Source organism: Myotis nattereri, assembly GCF_964212035.1.
Source record: "Myotis nattereri genome assembly, chromosome: 8".
NCBI lineage: Eukaryota > Metazoa > Chordata > Mammalia > Chiroptera > Vespertilionidae > Myotis > Myotis nattereri.
In genome coordinates, this window is record NC_138083.1 from 53,416,199 (window position 1) to 53,433,331 (window position 17,133).

At 51.5% G+C, this 17,133-nt stretch overlaps 1 protein-coding gene across 2 annotated transcripts in view; it reads right to left on the bottom strand.

The window, feature by feature from the left end:
- The window catches only part of MBP (myelin basic protein), a 75,321-nt gene that overhangs the window by 26,283 nt on the left and 31,905 nt on the right, over positions 1-17,133 (bottom strand). For both annotated transcript variants that reach the window (XM_081097581.1, XM_081097580.1), the window contains exon 4: positions 2,924-3,360. In XM_081097581.1, the coding sequence (XP_080953707.1) occupies positions 2,924-3,360 (437 nt within the window). The remainder of the gene's footprint in view (positions 1-2,923; positions 3,361-17,133) is intronic.

Here is a 17,133-nt window from a genome sequence, read left to right on the forward strand (position 1 = left end):
CTACTTAGTCCCCCTAAAGAGGGACACACTCCGTTTCCACAGCTGGGTTTCTGGGCTTTGGTCAGTGAGGCCTGAGCAGCTGCGGCCCAGCCTGGCCCAGGAGTGATGCTGGCGGTACAGGCTCCACAGAGCAGGAGGGGAGGATGCGGCCTCGGAGAGCCACCCTTTCCAAACCCACCAGCTCACTCTGATCTCGTCCTCAATGCCCAGCACGCCTCACAGGCGCCGCATCCCGGGGGCTGGGAACCTGGTGCTGAGCCAACAACAGCCCTCTCTTCCCTCTTCCAACAAAGGAGCGTGTTCTCCGTCAATGCACTTTTCACGGTGGCTCCCAAAGATTCTGCCTCCTCAAGGAATTTATAATGTCCTTTCCTTGAATGTCAAGTCCCTGCCACACAGAGAGTAGGTGTGGGGTGCATTCCCAGGACTGGGGGCAGCCCCGGCCAGGGCGGGGGGGTGGGGGGGGGCGGTGTGCCCAGGGCAGCATGTCCCCTGTCTCTGTCCAGGCATCGCTCTGAGCCGTCCTGCACAATTCCACCAGCAAACCTACTCTAGACGGGCGAGCCGAATAGCTACTTTCCCCAGACACATGCCCGGCAGAGCAGGTGGCCACCAGGCCTGCAGACACCCATGGGCATCCTGTGAACCTCAAGTGCTTATCTTAGAAATGGTGACATGGGCTCTGTGGACAATAGCCAGGCCTTGGGATTCCCTTATGTTCAAGCTTCAATCCAAAGGACCCTTCTGGCATATAAAGTGAGGGCTCTCCTGAGTTATAGACAGAGCAAAGAAGAAACAAAACCAGAACGGAGCTCCCTAGCAGCTCACCCCACTCAAGCCCACACACTTCTGGGGCTGCTGGGGGTGCAGTGTATTAAGCTCACCTCTCCAGTGTTTAAAAGCAAATGAAGACTGACAATCAACAGGTGAGCTGAACAAACATTGCCAGGAGTTCTCACTCATGCTCTCCGCAAAGACCCTGCACAGGAGGCATCTACCCCGTGTCTGTCATCAGCAACCACGCGGTTCTGCAGCAAACTGATCAATGCCTTAGGCATCAAAGGGAAAAAGGCTGGTCATTTTAAAGCCTTTATTCCTCAGTCAGCAGTGAACACTACGGGCACTTCCAAAAGCCTAAAGCAACTACTTAAACATTGTTTTCATTTTTAAAAGTCCTGTGTGGTGAATGTTCTCATTTTTCCAAATCCTTGGTAATCTGGCAATGCTATTTGCACAGCCGGTGCCCACTTCTGAAACTAAAATCTTTTCTTTGAAAATACTGACGCACATAAGAGATTTAAAGCAACAAAAGTTGTAATTCTACCTGAAGGGGGAAAAACGTGTATGTGCTTATATATCCCTTTTGTGATAAAGTCACAATGATGGAGATAAATGCATTCACAATTTTATTTTAACTGAAACCATGAGCCTGGAATGAAGCTTGTTTTATAATATATGCTCTCCGGCTATTGAATCTTTTCTGCACAGTTTAAGTAGGTTTTTCCTGCCCCTTGGAGGAGCTTAAGGTTTCGGAACCGGCGATGCTGCGTGCACGTGGGTTGCCTAGCCTGACAGCGAGCCTTCCGTGGGTAGCCAGGGCTGGTGTGCTCGGAAAAGCAGCTCAGATTGAAGTTAGCATGAGAAGTGGGTCAGATGACTCACGCTGCAGGGGAGGGAAGACGGCCCAAAGTCAAGGCACATGGCTACAGACAGGCACTGGAGGAACCGACCAGAGATGAAGGCCATGAGCCTTTAGGTATACCAAGTGTTATTCACCTAAAGCCATGGCAAGCGAAGATGCGACCAGTGCCTGGAACCCCAAGCACTGTCACATCGCACAACGGACACCTGTCATCTCCAACAAGTTCATGATCGCCAATCATTTCAGCACTGTGGTCAGAGGAGACGAAAGCACGTTTTAGAAACTCCTTAACTCCAAGTAGCCCAGGGTTTTTGGGATGCTGTTCCCAGGCCGAGGGCCCTCTGCTCCACACTCAAAGCCTCTCACACTCTCCAAGGCCCTGCTGAACACACACAGTCCCAGTTGGAAGACAAGCTGCATTTTATGGGGCCTGTGAGTGCATCCAATAAGCCGGGGGTTTTTCTGCAAACCTTTCTCCTTTCCCAATTACCCGGCCACCCAACACTCCAACAAGTCACGTGACACGCCACATGTGCGCTCTCAGAATGCCACTTGGGGATTCATGACACTCTCACCACCGAGGACCTATTCACCACCAATTCTGGACACACTGCCGGAAACTGGCCCCCAGGAGGGACGTTTTGCCTTGGGATACATTTTAATCTGCAGAACATTTAAATAATGAAACTTCATAGACTCTATATTCAAATGAATGGAATCACAAAATAGTACAGTTTTGATTCATAGATACACGCGCTTATCCCTCCACCCTCTTCCACTAAACAACTCAGACGAGGGAGAAGGCTTGCTCAAGGCAGATTTAAGGATCGAGCTTGCTCCAAAGACCTCAATCACATTATTGTTGCAAAGCAACACCACGCGAGCAGCACTCAGTCCAAGAAAAAATGAGCATGACCCACTGGTGAAGCCCACAGCATGGGCAGCAGAAGCAAAATCAGCCACAAAGCCCGAGGGTAAGACACAGGAGACCTGTGGGCATGGGGCAGTGCTGCGTCCACCCCGCCCCAGGGACGCAGACCTCAGTAGGACCTTGCGTCCCCCAGCCACATCCTGAGGGCAATCCCTTGTGAGAGGAGGAGGAAGAGGGTGAGTTAAGTGGAAATCATAGGAGCAGCAGCCCTGGCCCCTCCCACGAGCCAGAAAGCATTTCCAGAAAGGACGACACCTTACACAGCCAAGAGCATCGCCTCTGTGGCTCAGGACGCCGTGGACTCCCTCCTTTCCATTTACACTAAAGGCTCCTCACTCCTCAGAGCTCACCTTGCCCGAGCCCCGCTTGGGCACACCCCTGTCACCTCCAAAGAAGCGCCCCAGGGAGTCGAAGAAGCCCGTGTCTCTGTGCTTCGGGAGGAAGGCGTGCTTGGCGTGGTCCATGGTGCTGGCGGAGGCCAGGTACTTGGATCCGTGCCTCTGGGAGGGTCTTTTCTGTGACGCCATCGCATCCAGGCCCTCGGGAGCGGCTGCACTGTCCTCTTGGATGGTCTGGAGCTCGTCTGACTCTGAGGGCCTGTCTTTGAAGGTGTTGTCCTCCCTCCCCGGGGCATCTCGGGAGAAGAGGCGGACCAAGTGGGGGCGGCCGCCAGGGTCAGCTGGGTTGGCGTCCGGCCAGGCATTCTTTGGGTCCGCTGTGCGCTTGGAGTCTGTCACCGCTGTGTCCCGAGAGCAGGGCCCATTGTTCTGGCCCACATCTGCCTCTCCTGCAAACAACAGTGAGATGTGAATGAGGGCCGTGCAGAGCCGCGGGACAATGCCGCTTTCTTCCCCGATGCTCCGTGGGTCTCCTACAAAACCCTCAGAGAGCCCTCGGCCATGGAGCTGTGGCAGCCAATCTGCCAGGGCACCAGCCTGGGCCGGGCAGCCTGGCTGCAGTTCTGTGCCCCAGGGGCCCGGGAACGGCCTGCCACTCCAGATTTGGGGCCCTACCTGAGGTGCAGGGGGCTTCCTGGCGGAGCGGCCGAGCACAGAGCGATCTGGCAAAGGTTCCCTTGGGAGCTGCCCCTGCTCCATTTTGAGAACCTAGGAGGGTGGGCACGTCTGTGGGACATATACGCTCGGAAAGCCCCTGGGGCGTAAGCGAACATGCTGGGAGCATGTATTTGACAACAGGTGTTTTCAGTGTTCTTGGTGAAAAGGGAGCTTCCCACCCCTTTCTGCAATTCCCGCCTCAGAGAAACGGGCATAGAATTCCTGCCCAGAATCCACTGGACACCCCGCGTGAAATGCTCAGTCAGGACATTGTGTTCCGGCTTCTCCACTGGGAGCAGCAACAGTGCGAACGTCCGCAGGGAAGTGGGCATTTCACGCTGTGTCTCAGTTCTTTGCTTTTTACAAAAAAAATACAGTGTTTCTCCCCAAAATGACAATACAGAAGTTTTGCTCTCAAGTTATAAGTTAGGTTTAAATGAACGAATATGAGTTTCTTGTGAGCTTTATTACTCATCTACAGAGATGTGGTTTACTCACACTTTCCTGTAATACCACCCATTCACCTGTCAGACAATCTGTTCACTGACATTACCCAACACATCTGTCCAGCCATTCATCTGGTTAGCCACCCACCTATCCATCCACCCATCCACTCCCCACCCACTCATCCACCCCCACCCATCCAGCCACCTCCCCATTCATCCACAAATCTATTCCCCATCCACTCATCCATTCCCCATCCATCCATTTACCCACCCATCAATCCATCCACCCATCCACCCCCAACTCATCTACCCACCAATCACTCCCTACCCATCCATCCACCCATCCACCTACCCACCCATCCACACACCCATCCACTCACCATCTATCCACCCACCCACCCATTTATCCACCCACCTATCCAACCATCTACCCACCCATCCACTCACCATCTATCCACCCACCCACCCATTTATCCACCCACCTATCCAACCATCTACCCACCCATCCACTCACCCATCAATCCATCCACCCATCCACCCCCAACCTATCTACCCGCCCACCCATCCATCCATTCACCCACCCACTCATCCATCCAACTACCCACTCATCCTCCCATCCACATTCACCTAATAAGTGTAATGTCCTGTCCTGTGCCAGATGTTTGGGTTATAGTGATGAACAAGAGGAGTCCTTGTCTCATAAACATAGATAACTATGTATGTATGGGTTGAACAATATCCCTCCAAACAGTATGTCCACATCCTAACCCCTGGTACTCATGAATGTGACCTTATTTGAAAATAGGGCCTTTTGTAGGCATCATCAAGTTACTCTGAGGTCAGATTGGAGGAGGATGGGCCTGGCCCGAGGACCGGTGTCCTTCTAAGAAGAGCGGATTTGGATACAGACACATGGGGAAGAGGCTGCTGGACGACACAAGCAGGGACTGAGCTGACGTGTCTACAAGACAAGATGCCAAGGCTTGCCAGGATCACCGGAAGGCAGGAGACAACCGTCCCCTGGAGCCTTCGGGAGTGTGGTCCTGTCGACAGCTTGATTCAGCCTCTGGCGTCCAGACTGTGAGAAAAGAAATTCCTGTTGTTTTTAGTCACCCAGTTTGTGGTAATTTGTTATGACAGCCATAGGAAATGGATACAATATGTAATTTCATACCAAGTTATAATATGAAAGAAAGCAGAGCAGGGTCGGGGTTCAGGAAGGCGCTGGAGGAACACGGGGGAAAGGAGACTGTGGCCGTGTGAGCACTGGGGGTGCTACTATGGAGGAAAGGACCCCAGGATGGGGCCTGGGCAGACTAAGCTCGGTGTGTGCTCCAGGAAGAAGCAGAGGCCTGAAATCTGAGGAGGAGCAGGTGGGGAGGGGAGAGGTGTGGCGGGAGATGGTGGACCGGCCAGAATGTGCTGGGCTTTCAGGGGTGAGCAAGTGGCTGGCCTCTCCTAGAACAATGCAGGGGGGGGGGCACTAGCAGGCATGTGTGGGGGGCCAGACTTCAGGTGGGCTCAGGCTGAGGGGCTGCCTCTAGAAGAGATGCGGGTGCCCTGGCTGGGGAGGAAGGGGACCATCCAGGGATGACTGTGCACACCACGTGACGCAGGGTCGTTTCCTTTGTCACTTATGTTTGAGAGGGTTGTATGTCCACAACACATACTTCCACACACATAAACAGCAAAAAGCAAAGAGTTCTACCCTCTTTCAATAAAATCACGAGGTGCATATTAGATACTCAGTAAATGGTAGGTGGGTGGACAGGTAGTTAGATAGGTCAAGAGGCTGTCCCATGAGGGACAGTTGTCATGCAGTTGATGTACAGACCTGTATTTGCAAAGCATAGTAACTTACTCCAAGCAAATATCATGAACATGTGCAAGTTAGGAAGCCCAAGGCAGACATTTGGCACCAGGACCACCGTGACCTCATCTGTGCTCCTGGGAGAGCTGCCTGATGCAGCCATGCTCACGCCTTGGAAACATGGCACATAGAACCCAGCACGTCTTCCGTGACCACCGATTTAATTCACCACGAGGGAACACCGGCATTTACAACACACCCCTGAACATGCCTCATCGCACCGCGGCCACAGGAAGAAGCCATGGCCGGCACGGAGCTGCAGGGTTTGCAGGGCGCGAAGCTCATTCCTGGGTCCCACAGAAAGAGCCCGGCTTTCTAGCTGTGCTTCAGACTCTGCGGCTCATATGCACCCATGCAAATGTGGAGGAAAACAAGGGCCACATTGTACTGGCTTCAACGCATTAACCAAACATGAGCACATCTGAATACCAACGTTTTCACCACAGTCGGGCTTTGTGTCCCTGAATGTGGCTGTTTGTGAGGCACAGAGATGGGCATTGGTGCCCTGAAAGTAGCTGCTCCCTCGCACAAGGGGAGGGGGAAGTCGGAATCTGTGGATGTGCTGTGGTTTTGGAAGGCCAAGTGCAGTGTCATTTTGTCAATTAATATCAGCTTTAATCCTGTTACAGCCGATGCCCAGCTCTCAGCGAGACGCTGGTCACAGCGCCGAGCCTGTGGCGCCGTGTGAGGCTGGGATCTGACGTGGCGGGAGCGTCACTGACAGCACTCCGCCTTTGTGCACATTCCACAGGAGCTGCGAGAAAATTTATTTAAAAAGCAGTAACACCTTGATCTAATTGCCAGGATGAGGCCCAGAAGACTTCCGGCGACAGCCCTTGGAAGGTGGGATATTAAAATCACAGGATGGTGACATCAGGGACGGTGTCGACTGTGGGCCCAGAGTGGTAGCTGTCAAGACTGAGGGGCTCCAGCAAAAGGTGATGGTGGCCCCGCTTATGCCCTGAGTCCAGCTGCTCCCACCGACGTCACCCCTTGCGGGCAGGCAGGCAGGCAGGCAGGCAGGCAGGGTGCCCGCCTCCCGTGGCTTCCTCCAGGCCCAATAAATCAGGATGCATATGGACGGCACCCAGTTCTGCTTTTTAAAATAGGCCACAGGGAAGTGGGCCACAGGTTATTCACTCTCCCAATAGCTGAGGTCCACCCTCCTAACTCCCACACTGCGAGCGTCAGTGACCCGCCCCACTCAGCCGCTCGCAGCCACGGCGATTAGAAGCTTAGTTCAGTTTCAAACATGCCCATGACCTTGAACCTGCTGTGGTGTGTGGGGCTGCACAACCTTCTGTGTTTGATGGCGCTGTGTGCCCCGAGTGCCTCCTGTCACTCCTCTTCCGTGACAGCGCTTGCTGCTGCTGTTGGTGCTTGGCTTCGGGGGCTCATCATCCCTCTGGGCTGACCTGGGAGGGTGCTGTCCCCTCAGTGAGAGCTGTGCACACACACCTGTCTGTAGGGGTGAGGCGGTGTGAGCTCCACCTTGGTTTACCTCCCGAGTTTGCTCCTGCCTCTGAATGCCAGGGGTTCCCAGGTCAGCAGGAACAGAAAGCATTCATAGAGTTACTCAGAGCATGACCAGACTGCTCTCCAAGCCAGAGTGACACAGAATGCAGAGACCCCTCTGTGTGTGCCAGCCAGCTGATTAAACTTAACTGCGAGATAACTAACCTCGCGTGACAAGATGAAGGTGCCCTGCTTTTTACTACAATTAATTTAATTTTTTCTCCTATGATAAGAGGTCTAAAAATGTTAGATGTAAGGATCACCCAACTTTAATGTCATTAGGGAACTTTAATACATTTCATATTCATGGCCGATCAGATCTGTAATGAGACCAGAAACAATGAAAAATGATCATTGCTCCACTAATAGGGGCTTTGCCAATTTTTACACCTTGGAAACGTGCAGCGAGGCTTCGCTCACCAGAGGTCATCACTGTTGGTTTGTGAGTGCGCGTTGTTCCCGTACATCAGGCGACCCAGACTTCACAGACCAGGGAAGTGGTGAAAATGAGGGGTGAGGATGATGGGTGTGCATGCTGCCTCCCAGAACTTTGAGAAGTTTCCATTTTTCCAGCTAAGACATGAAAAGAAACAATAGCCCCCATGGAATAGTCCCTGATTTCACTACAGAATAAAGGCAATTTGGAATCAAAAGAACAGGAAAAACCTGGTCTCAGAATAAAGTGCTGGGGAGTATGTGTAAGCCCTTTCTGACCCACCTGCACAGTGTAGGTGACCAGATGGCCCTATTTAAGGCCTCTGACTGGTTCAAGTTCACACGGCAAAGGGGGATGTGCACCCCACGACCATGTCCTCCAGTGTGGACAGCGTGGCCACTCCAGTCTTTGGTCATTTACTGCCTAACAAAACCCCCAGGTTACTTTTCAGCCCGTGAGGCTCCTGACACTGAGCTAATCCGTGCTGTCAAACAGGAGACTGTCCTGCCCTACAGGATGTGCTGAGTCACAGAGGACAGCAACACGCCAGTCCTGCTGGGGACCGGCAGCCCCTTTCCATCTTGGTGTCCTGGTGGGGTCGCAGCCTCGGCCCTGTGGGGCTCTGATCAAACTTGGACCCAGGCCCTTCCTGCCAGGGGCCCCCTGCAGAAGCCCAGTGCTGGCTGCCAGCTATGTACGAGGGACAAGGTGCCTGGGACCAGAGCCTAAGCACTCAACTCTTGCCCCCCATATGAGGACAGGTGGGGACTCCATTCTGCCTTAAATCCGTGCACTATGAACTGGGCCGAAGAGCTCTGCTCCTTCAAGCCAAAATGATGGGGACAAGCACGCTGTCCAAAAAGGTGAGGGCGAGGGGCGGGGGGCACATGCTAAGAGCACAGGACCCTGCTTGGCTGGCCACCCTGACTTCAGAAGAAGGGACACGGGGTACCGGCATGTCTCCGGCCCGCCCAGCAGGCTGCTCTCTGCAGAGGGGCCTGCGGGCCCTGGAATTTGTCTTTGTGGGCCAGCGCCGAGGAGGGCACCATGGAGGGGAGGGAAACAAAAGGCCTCGCTGTGCCGTGGATGTGCTATGGCAGACATCCTGCAGCTATGAGAGGCATGCGGCTGCCCGCCCGGCTACCCCGAGGTTGCTTTAAAACCTCTTTACAAACAAGTCTTATCAACCCACCCAGCTCTCTCAAATGCCTCCTTTGTGTGCCCAGAACATATAGTTTTTATTTGCTCTAAATAGCTCACCCCTTGAACCCTCCCACAGCAGTGTTGGGGCTGGGGGCTCCACCGTGCATGTCTCTGGGCCCGTGTTTCTTCATTGCACAAGGGGTGTGACAGTCCATTTGCCCGGCTTCCCAGCACAGGGGTCGTAAAGATAATGAGATTTAAGATGGAGCCCGGTATGCACATGGGCTCCGTTCCATGTGCAGCATCAATCATTTCTTACAGTAACTTTGTCCCGACAACCATGATGTTCAGCAGCCACAGAGAAGCAGGCTGTCCCCAGTCGAGCTCCTGGCCCCTGACCTGGTCATTTTCTTCACTTTGACTCATTTTGGCCCTTCGGCCCTGTCATCTTTCCAAATGGCGCTGAGACCCTCCCGCCGTGTCCTGTGATCAGCAGTAGCTTTTATTACATGAGGAGGGAGCTGTGACCTCATTTCTGACCTGTGTGGAAGTCACAGTCCCATCTGACATGAGGGGTCACACCCTGAAACTCCTCACGGAATCCCTGGGCTGGAAAAGGCTGGGAGGAACCGCATTCCTGGCCTAGAGCTCAGCCCGCTGCCTCCCGCCAGCCATGGGGTCCCTAATGTTGCTCAGTGCATGCAGGCACGACAACTTGGCCCCGAGTCCAGCCCCAGGCAGGGACCAGGTTGTCTATGGGGTGGAGGCCTCTTCCGGCATGTGACAAGGTGGGAGAGCCCTCTCGGGCTCTGAGCAGGTTCAGGTCCAATTCCCACCCCCACCCCAGACTCAGCTCCGACCGCCCTTCCCGGAAACCTAGGAGATGTCCATGCTGCCTGCTGCCTTTTGTGGACTAGAAATGCCACAAGAGAAGCTGAAACACATGCCCCAAACCACCTGACCCCCTGCATCCATGTGGTCTGAGTGGTACCTAGGGGTTGCCTCTGGTCACAGGTCAGATCAAAGGGCAAATCCAGTGGCAGAGCCTTCGCTGCCTGTGCTGAGCATGTGTCACAGGCCAAGCCGAGTCAACACTCAGCCGCCGCCCTGCTCCCAAGCAGCCCTAGACAAAGATACCTGTAGGAGGGAGGAAAAGATTCAGAAGCAAAGGGGACACCTTTTGTTGGAGGCAGTGTGGACAGGGCATGTGCCTACAGGCCCTACCCCTGCTGCGTTCCTGGTGGGCAAATAGAATGGGGAGAAAGTTCTGGAATCACCACTCAGAAGTGTCAGAGGCTAGCCACACTGACGACCCACATAATGGTGGGGGTGCTATTGGTGAAGAGCTCTCCGACACACCTTCATCCTTCTCTCTGTGCTCACAAGACCTCACACCACCACCCGATTCTGCATTGAGAGGATCAGGTCAGGGGGGCTTACCCACAGTGCATGGCGGGAAGGACCCAAGCCCAAGCTTCCTGATTCCCCAGTGCATGGTTTTTCCTGCCACTCCCACTCCATGACAGGGTCCTGGGGAGGGAGGGTCGGCTCCGGTCAGTTCCCAGACCTGGAACTGTCTATCCACTGTCCACTGTACATGGAGCAGCCGCATGTATGGGTGATGTGTGTGTGCATGTTCTTGTATGTATGAGCACACACATATCACATGTGTACGTATAGTACTTGCTTAATGGAAAAATTATTCATCAGTCAATTCACATGATGGGTGCTGCTGTTAGTTTTTTATGTAATATTTTTAAAGTACAAGAGATGTTGTGACTGGCTGATCGGCAGAGTTCTCCCTTTGCATTCTGTGCTGAGTGGAAATCCTAGTGGTTTCCCTGGTGAGCAGGGCGCACATTGGCAGTGATGGGAAGGGGTCAGCAAACCGTGCCCAGGACCAACCTGGCCTACTTCCTTTTTCCTACAGCCTGCAAGCCGAGAATGTTTTTACCTTCCTAAATAGTTTTAAAAAGAGAGGAAAAGGAAAAAATAGTATTTTGTGATATGTGGAAAGTATATGGAATTTAAATTTTAGTGTCCACCCATAGTGTTGCTGAATAGCCATACCCATTTGCCAACATCTCCATAGGCAGAGTTGAGTTGAGTGAGCTGACAGGGACCTCGGGCCCGCAAAGCCTAACCTACTGACCGTCTGCCCCTCTGCGGAAAGAGTGCGTTGACCTCTGTGACCTATAATCTGATGGAAGCTCTGAGGACAGGAGTCGGTGCGGCCCTGACTCAGAAGTGACAGTCAGGGCAAGCCAGCTGCAGAGGTCCGAGTTTGGGAGCTAGAGAGCAAGCACTTCCTCAGCGCATGTTTGCACCCAGAGAGCAAGAAGCCGCGGGAAGAACATGAAATGTCATATTCTGTTTATGACATTTCCATAAGCAGAACTTGTAAGGGGATGCTGCAACAAGTTACTTTCACACTTTACTTTCGCTGCTCTTAAAAGAGGCAAATTGTGCTGATCATTGAGATATTAAAGCAAAATCACATATAAATAAGAAAACCCCAGTTACACAGAGGAAATGCAGCTACCCTGCCCTTCAAATATATCCTGTACAACTTCAAGAACTGAGTGTTAGAATTTTCTCATATTATCTTTTTTCTTTCCTTTCAATTCTGAATAATCACATAATATAAGATAGTTTATGTTGGAAGAATTGCCACCGAAAGTCTTGCAAAAACCCCAAAGAACCAATATGATCTATTTGTAACCAGCAAAAAGCTGTGACATTTCTTGTGACCCCAGGGCCACAAAAACAAGTCCGAGCTGGAGCTGCTGCTGTGGAGATTAAGAAAAACGGTGTCACAGTCAAACGGAAACAACTGTCACTTTCTGTGACCTTTCTGGAATGTGTGCACGCCAAATGCATGAATGGCTAACTGCTACCTGCAATTTCTGCAAAGTAAGGAGAGGAGGGGAAGAGGGTGCGCAGAAGGCGTTTGCCTTCCACACGCTGGCCAAAGGCACACATTCCAGAAGCTCGACACTGGGCAGCAGGTTGTCTCGCCTTGGCATTTGCTGTTATCAACTGAACAGGGAGCAGGGGTCCAGATTTAACTCATTTTGACTGGTGTCCCCTCTCTTAGCTAAAACGTAGTATCAAGTTTAACCACCACACTTCTAAAAACATTCCTGTTCCTTTGTAAGTGTTCAGAGGATCTCTTCATCATTGGTTACCTGGAAAAAGGGTCAGAAACAGTCACGCGTATACACTCTGTGCTGCAGGACAGGCATAATCCACGGGTCCCAAGGAAAACCATCCATGCACTGACTCTTGGGCGTTTTAGTCAAGGGAGGGTCACGTTCGGATCCTTTCTTGGGGACAGTGGCAGAGCTGAACTGCAGCACTGTGTCCCCGGGAGCCACAGGAACAATGGTGTCAAAGGTCTGGAGTGGGGACGGGGCCTGCACACAATGCCCGCTTTTCACAGCCGGTCCCAGCACGGAGGAGGTGCCCCGCGGGGCAGCCGGTACCAGCCCGCGGCAGCCACTGCGATCTTTTAAGGGTAAAAATAACTTGAAAACTCTTTAAGTAAATGAATATTCAGTGAAATACTTACAAAAAATCCTCAGGCAGTAAAACATGAGTTTTTAATTTGAGAAAAGATGGTGTAATAATTAGATACATGGGAATAAAGGAGCCATTCCAAGATATTTATAAAAATATAAATATCTCTTTATCTGCTGCTTTAACTATTTCTAGGTATTTATTGTTTTAGCAAAGTGTATACACTAATATCTTAGATGTTGTTTTTTTTTTGAGGGGTGTTTTTTATTTTCTTTTTGGGGAATCATTTTGAGATAGTTTTTCATGATCATATAATCACACACCATTTACACTTTATAAAGTATCTGACTGAAGAAATGGAAAATATTCCGTCTACTCATCTACTCATCAAGTGGAGATAGATACCTTAGAAGATTTATTTATGAAAATTCTAACCTAATCACAATGGGTACTTATAATAATCTTTTAAAAAAATATAATTTTATTAATTTCAGAGAGGAGGGAGAAACATCAATGATGAGAAAGAGTCATCATTGATCAGCTGCTTCCTTGTACACCCTACACTGAGGATCGAGCCCACAACCCGGGCATGTGCCCTGACTGGAAATCAAACCATGAACTCCTGGTTCATAAGTCGATGCTCAACCATTGAGCTACACCAGCCGGGCTCCAATAATATATTTTTATGTTTTGTTGCAAGAACTATAAATAGCCATGGCTGGGTTGGCTCAGTGGTTAAGAGTATCAGCTCTCAGGCCAAGGGGTCTCAAGTTCGATTCCTGGCCCCAGTCAGGGCATGTGCAGGAGGCCACCAACTGATGTGTTTCTTTCACATCAATGTTTTTCTCTCTCTCCCCCTCCCTCCCCTTTCCTCCTTCCCTCCCACTTTCTAAAAATCAATGGAATGAAAATATCCTCAGGTGAGGATTAAAAAATAAAAGAATATTGAATAGATAATTTCACAAGAAAATTACCATATATAGAAAGTCAACATTTGCATGTCATGATAAGTCATATACACATATGTATGGATGTATGTGTATTACCAAGTTCTCTGAAATGGAAGAAAAATTCTCCTTGAAACTCACTGCAACATTTTAAATTTTAATCAGAAAATTTGATGTCATTTTCTACAAGTCCTGGGTAACTTCCCAGTGGTCCTGGTTTCTGACTCGCTAAATGTCATCCATCTGTCAGGCACTGCAGCAGGTACCCTAGGGTGCTGGGTTGGTGTCACTGTCCTGCTCAGTTTGGATCCCCCAAGGCCAGCATCGCTCACAGCAGGGCTTCAGCGGGTTGCAAACTCCCCTTTTCCCTGAATCTCTACAAATGTCCACATGCGGTGCATGAAACGTTTTCATCAAAAAATGTTTTATTGGGGATGAAGTATCTATCTATCATCTATCTATCTATCTATCTATCTATCTATCTATCTATCTATCATCTATCTGTCTATCTAGTTAGAAATGCCAACTTCTGGTGAATTTATGCCAGTGTTGGGCCATTCCAGAGGGATGTCTTTGTGGGGCCAAGTTCAGTGGTCACCCAGGCACCCCGACCTTTAAAAGGGCATTACTGAAGCCCGAGGACCAGGAGCACAGGGCTTCAGGGTCATGCCACCCCTTCTGAGCGACATGCCCGCGTCCCTCACTGTCCACCCCGGGGGCCCAGCCAACCCCGCCCCTGCCCTCCCTGCCCCTGTGGCAGCTGCCTCGACGCTACCGCTCTCTCCTTTGTTCCCTCAACCTCCCCAGCCTGGCTCCCTGCTCCAACAGGATCGCAGGTATGTATTTTCCTAAGTCGGTTTTAATGAAGGTAAGATGCCTGGGGATTGGCAGTGTCCCCTGGAACAATGCGCCCACAAAGCCAGAACCAGGACCTGTCTCTCCCGAGGGGACGCCTGAGGGGCCTCCTTCTGTCCAGTCATGTCACAGAAAACCACAGTGACAAGGTGCTGCCTGAGCACATGAGAGAAGACGTCACCCTGCAACAACTGCCTGCAGGGCCGACTGCTCACCGGGCAGGGCTGCGGTGACCGTCCTCCTGCACAAAAACACCGTGTCCCTCCAGCTGCCCTTGCAGACAAGCAGCGACCTCCCGCCAAGTGCGTCAGCCTGCCTTGCACAGTGAGGAGAGGAGATGGCACCACCAAGGGGCCCAGGTGGTCCGTGCCCTCCCTCCCACCCTTCCTTCATGTGTGAGAGTGTATATGAGTGTGCCAGGGTATACGTGAGTGTGTGACAGTGACTGCATATTGTGTGAGTGTGCCAGTGTGTCCAGTTCCAAGTCACTGTGCTGGGGCTGTCTCTGCTTTCGGGGAGACGGGCACCCTCCCACGTGGCTCCCCTGGTTGCTGGCATCTCAAGAGCAGGAGCCCCATCAGTGTGAGGGAGCACTGTCCTGTCCCCTCAAGGTGGCTGCCATCACCCGGACCCTGCACCTGTGGCAGATCCTGTCTCCATGCTGTGCCATCTGCCTGTTACGGACCACAGGTTGGTTGTAACCCCACCCACCCCATCTGGGTTCGTAACAGAGTTCCCAGGAAAAAGAAATGGAACACTAAGACACACTTTTTTTGAAGCAATTTAAATAAAAAGGTTTCAACTAGAGGTAAAATTTTCTAATAAAATCAGATAACATTTAAAACTGAACCATCTAGGGGGATGTCTGACTGATGGCATTGGCAGTCGGACATCCTTAGTGCTACTACAGACATAGGAGAGACTCCCACCACCGCCGCTGTGCTCACCAGCCGTGGGCTCGGCTCAGGGCTTCTGGCTGAGTGGTGCTCCCCCTGTGGGAGCATACTGATGACCAGTGGGCAGCTCCTATGTCCGTGATGGCGAACCTATGACATGCGTGTCAGAGGTGACACGCAAACTCATTTTTTTGGTTGATTTTTCTTTGTTAAATGGCATTTAAATATATAAAATAAATATCAAAAATATAAATCTTTGTTTTACTATGGTTGCAAATATCAAAAGATTTCTATATGTGACACGGCACCAGAGTTAAGTTAGGGTTTTTCAAATGCTGACACGCTGAGCTCAAAAGGTTCGCCATCACTGTCCTATGTTAAGCATCTGCCCCCTGGTGGTCAGGGCATGTCATAGTGATTGGTTGACCCACTCTTTGGTTGATTTGCATATTAGCCTTTTATTATATAGGATGGAACTACCTGACAGTCAATGTGCCCCCCTGAGGGGTCCTGGATTGCGAGAGGGCGCAGGCCAGGCCGAGGGACCCCACCAGTGCATGATCAGGGCTGGGGAGGGACGCAGGAGGTTGGCCAGCCAGGGAGGGACTGTGGAAGGGCTTCAGGGCATGTCTGGCCCATCTCGCTCAGTCCCAATCGGCCAGACCCCAGCAGCAAGCTAACCTACTGGTCAGAGTGTCTGCCCCTGGTGGTCAGTGTATGTCACAGCAAGCAGTTGAGCGGCCTTAGTATATCATTAGCAGTGAACAACTGGACTACTGGACACTTAGCATATTAGGCTTTTATTATATAGGACTAGAGGCCCGGTGTACAAAATTAGTGCACGGGGGTGGAGTGTCCCTCGGCCCAGCCTGCATGCTCTCCAATCCAGGACCCCTGCAAGATCAGGCCTAAACCGGCAGTCGGACATCCCTCTAGCAATCTGGGACTGCTGGCTCCTAACCGCTCACCTGCCTGCCTGCCTGATCACCCTTAACCGCTCTCCCCTGCTGGCCTGATCACTCCTAACTGCTCTCCCCTGCTGGCCTGATTGCCCCTAACCGCCTCTGCCTCGGCCCCCACCACCATGGCTTTGTCCGGAAGGACGTCCAGAAGACGTCCGGTCTAACCGGTCTAATTAGCATATTACTCTTCTATTAGTATAGATTATACATAGAATGAGAAAATGGTTGTACTGAGCCCTGAGAAATAAGAAGGGCCTGGATGCACTACATCTACCTAATGAAACATTCTGATTCAGTGTGCCAAAATTACACCAATTTACCTACATTTCACTTGCTGGTGACTGATACAGGCAGCTCTAAATTGCCTTCACATTCTTTTTTTTTTTTTTTAAATATATTTTATTGGATATTTTACAGAGAGGAAGGGAGAGAGATAGAGAGTTAGAAACATCGATGAGAGAGGAACATCGATCAGCTGCCTCCTACACATCTCCCACTGGGGATGTGCCCGCAGCCCAGGTACATGCCCCCGACCGGAATCGAACCTGGGACCCTTCAGTCCGCAAGCCGACGCTCTATCCACTGAGCCAAACCGGTTTCGGCACCTTCACATTCTTAATGACAAAATTATTCTGCTAAGAGCGTGTCATATCCATTGTGTGCTTTAAAAGCCCCCTGGCGCTGTCTCCACAGCTCAGGGGCTGTGAGGTCACCTGCTGGAACAGGTGTGGGGGGATCAGGGCCCAGCAGCACTGATGGAGCATGGTGACACCATGATGGCTCAGCAGTGACACAAGGCAGAGCTCAGGCAGAGCCAGGGACCTGATTCTCATCAAAGCCTTTGATCTCTGAAGGCAGGTGCGACCCCATGCATCTTGGGGCAGGTATGTGAGCAAGGCTATATTCAGCCAGAACC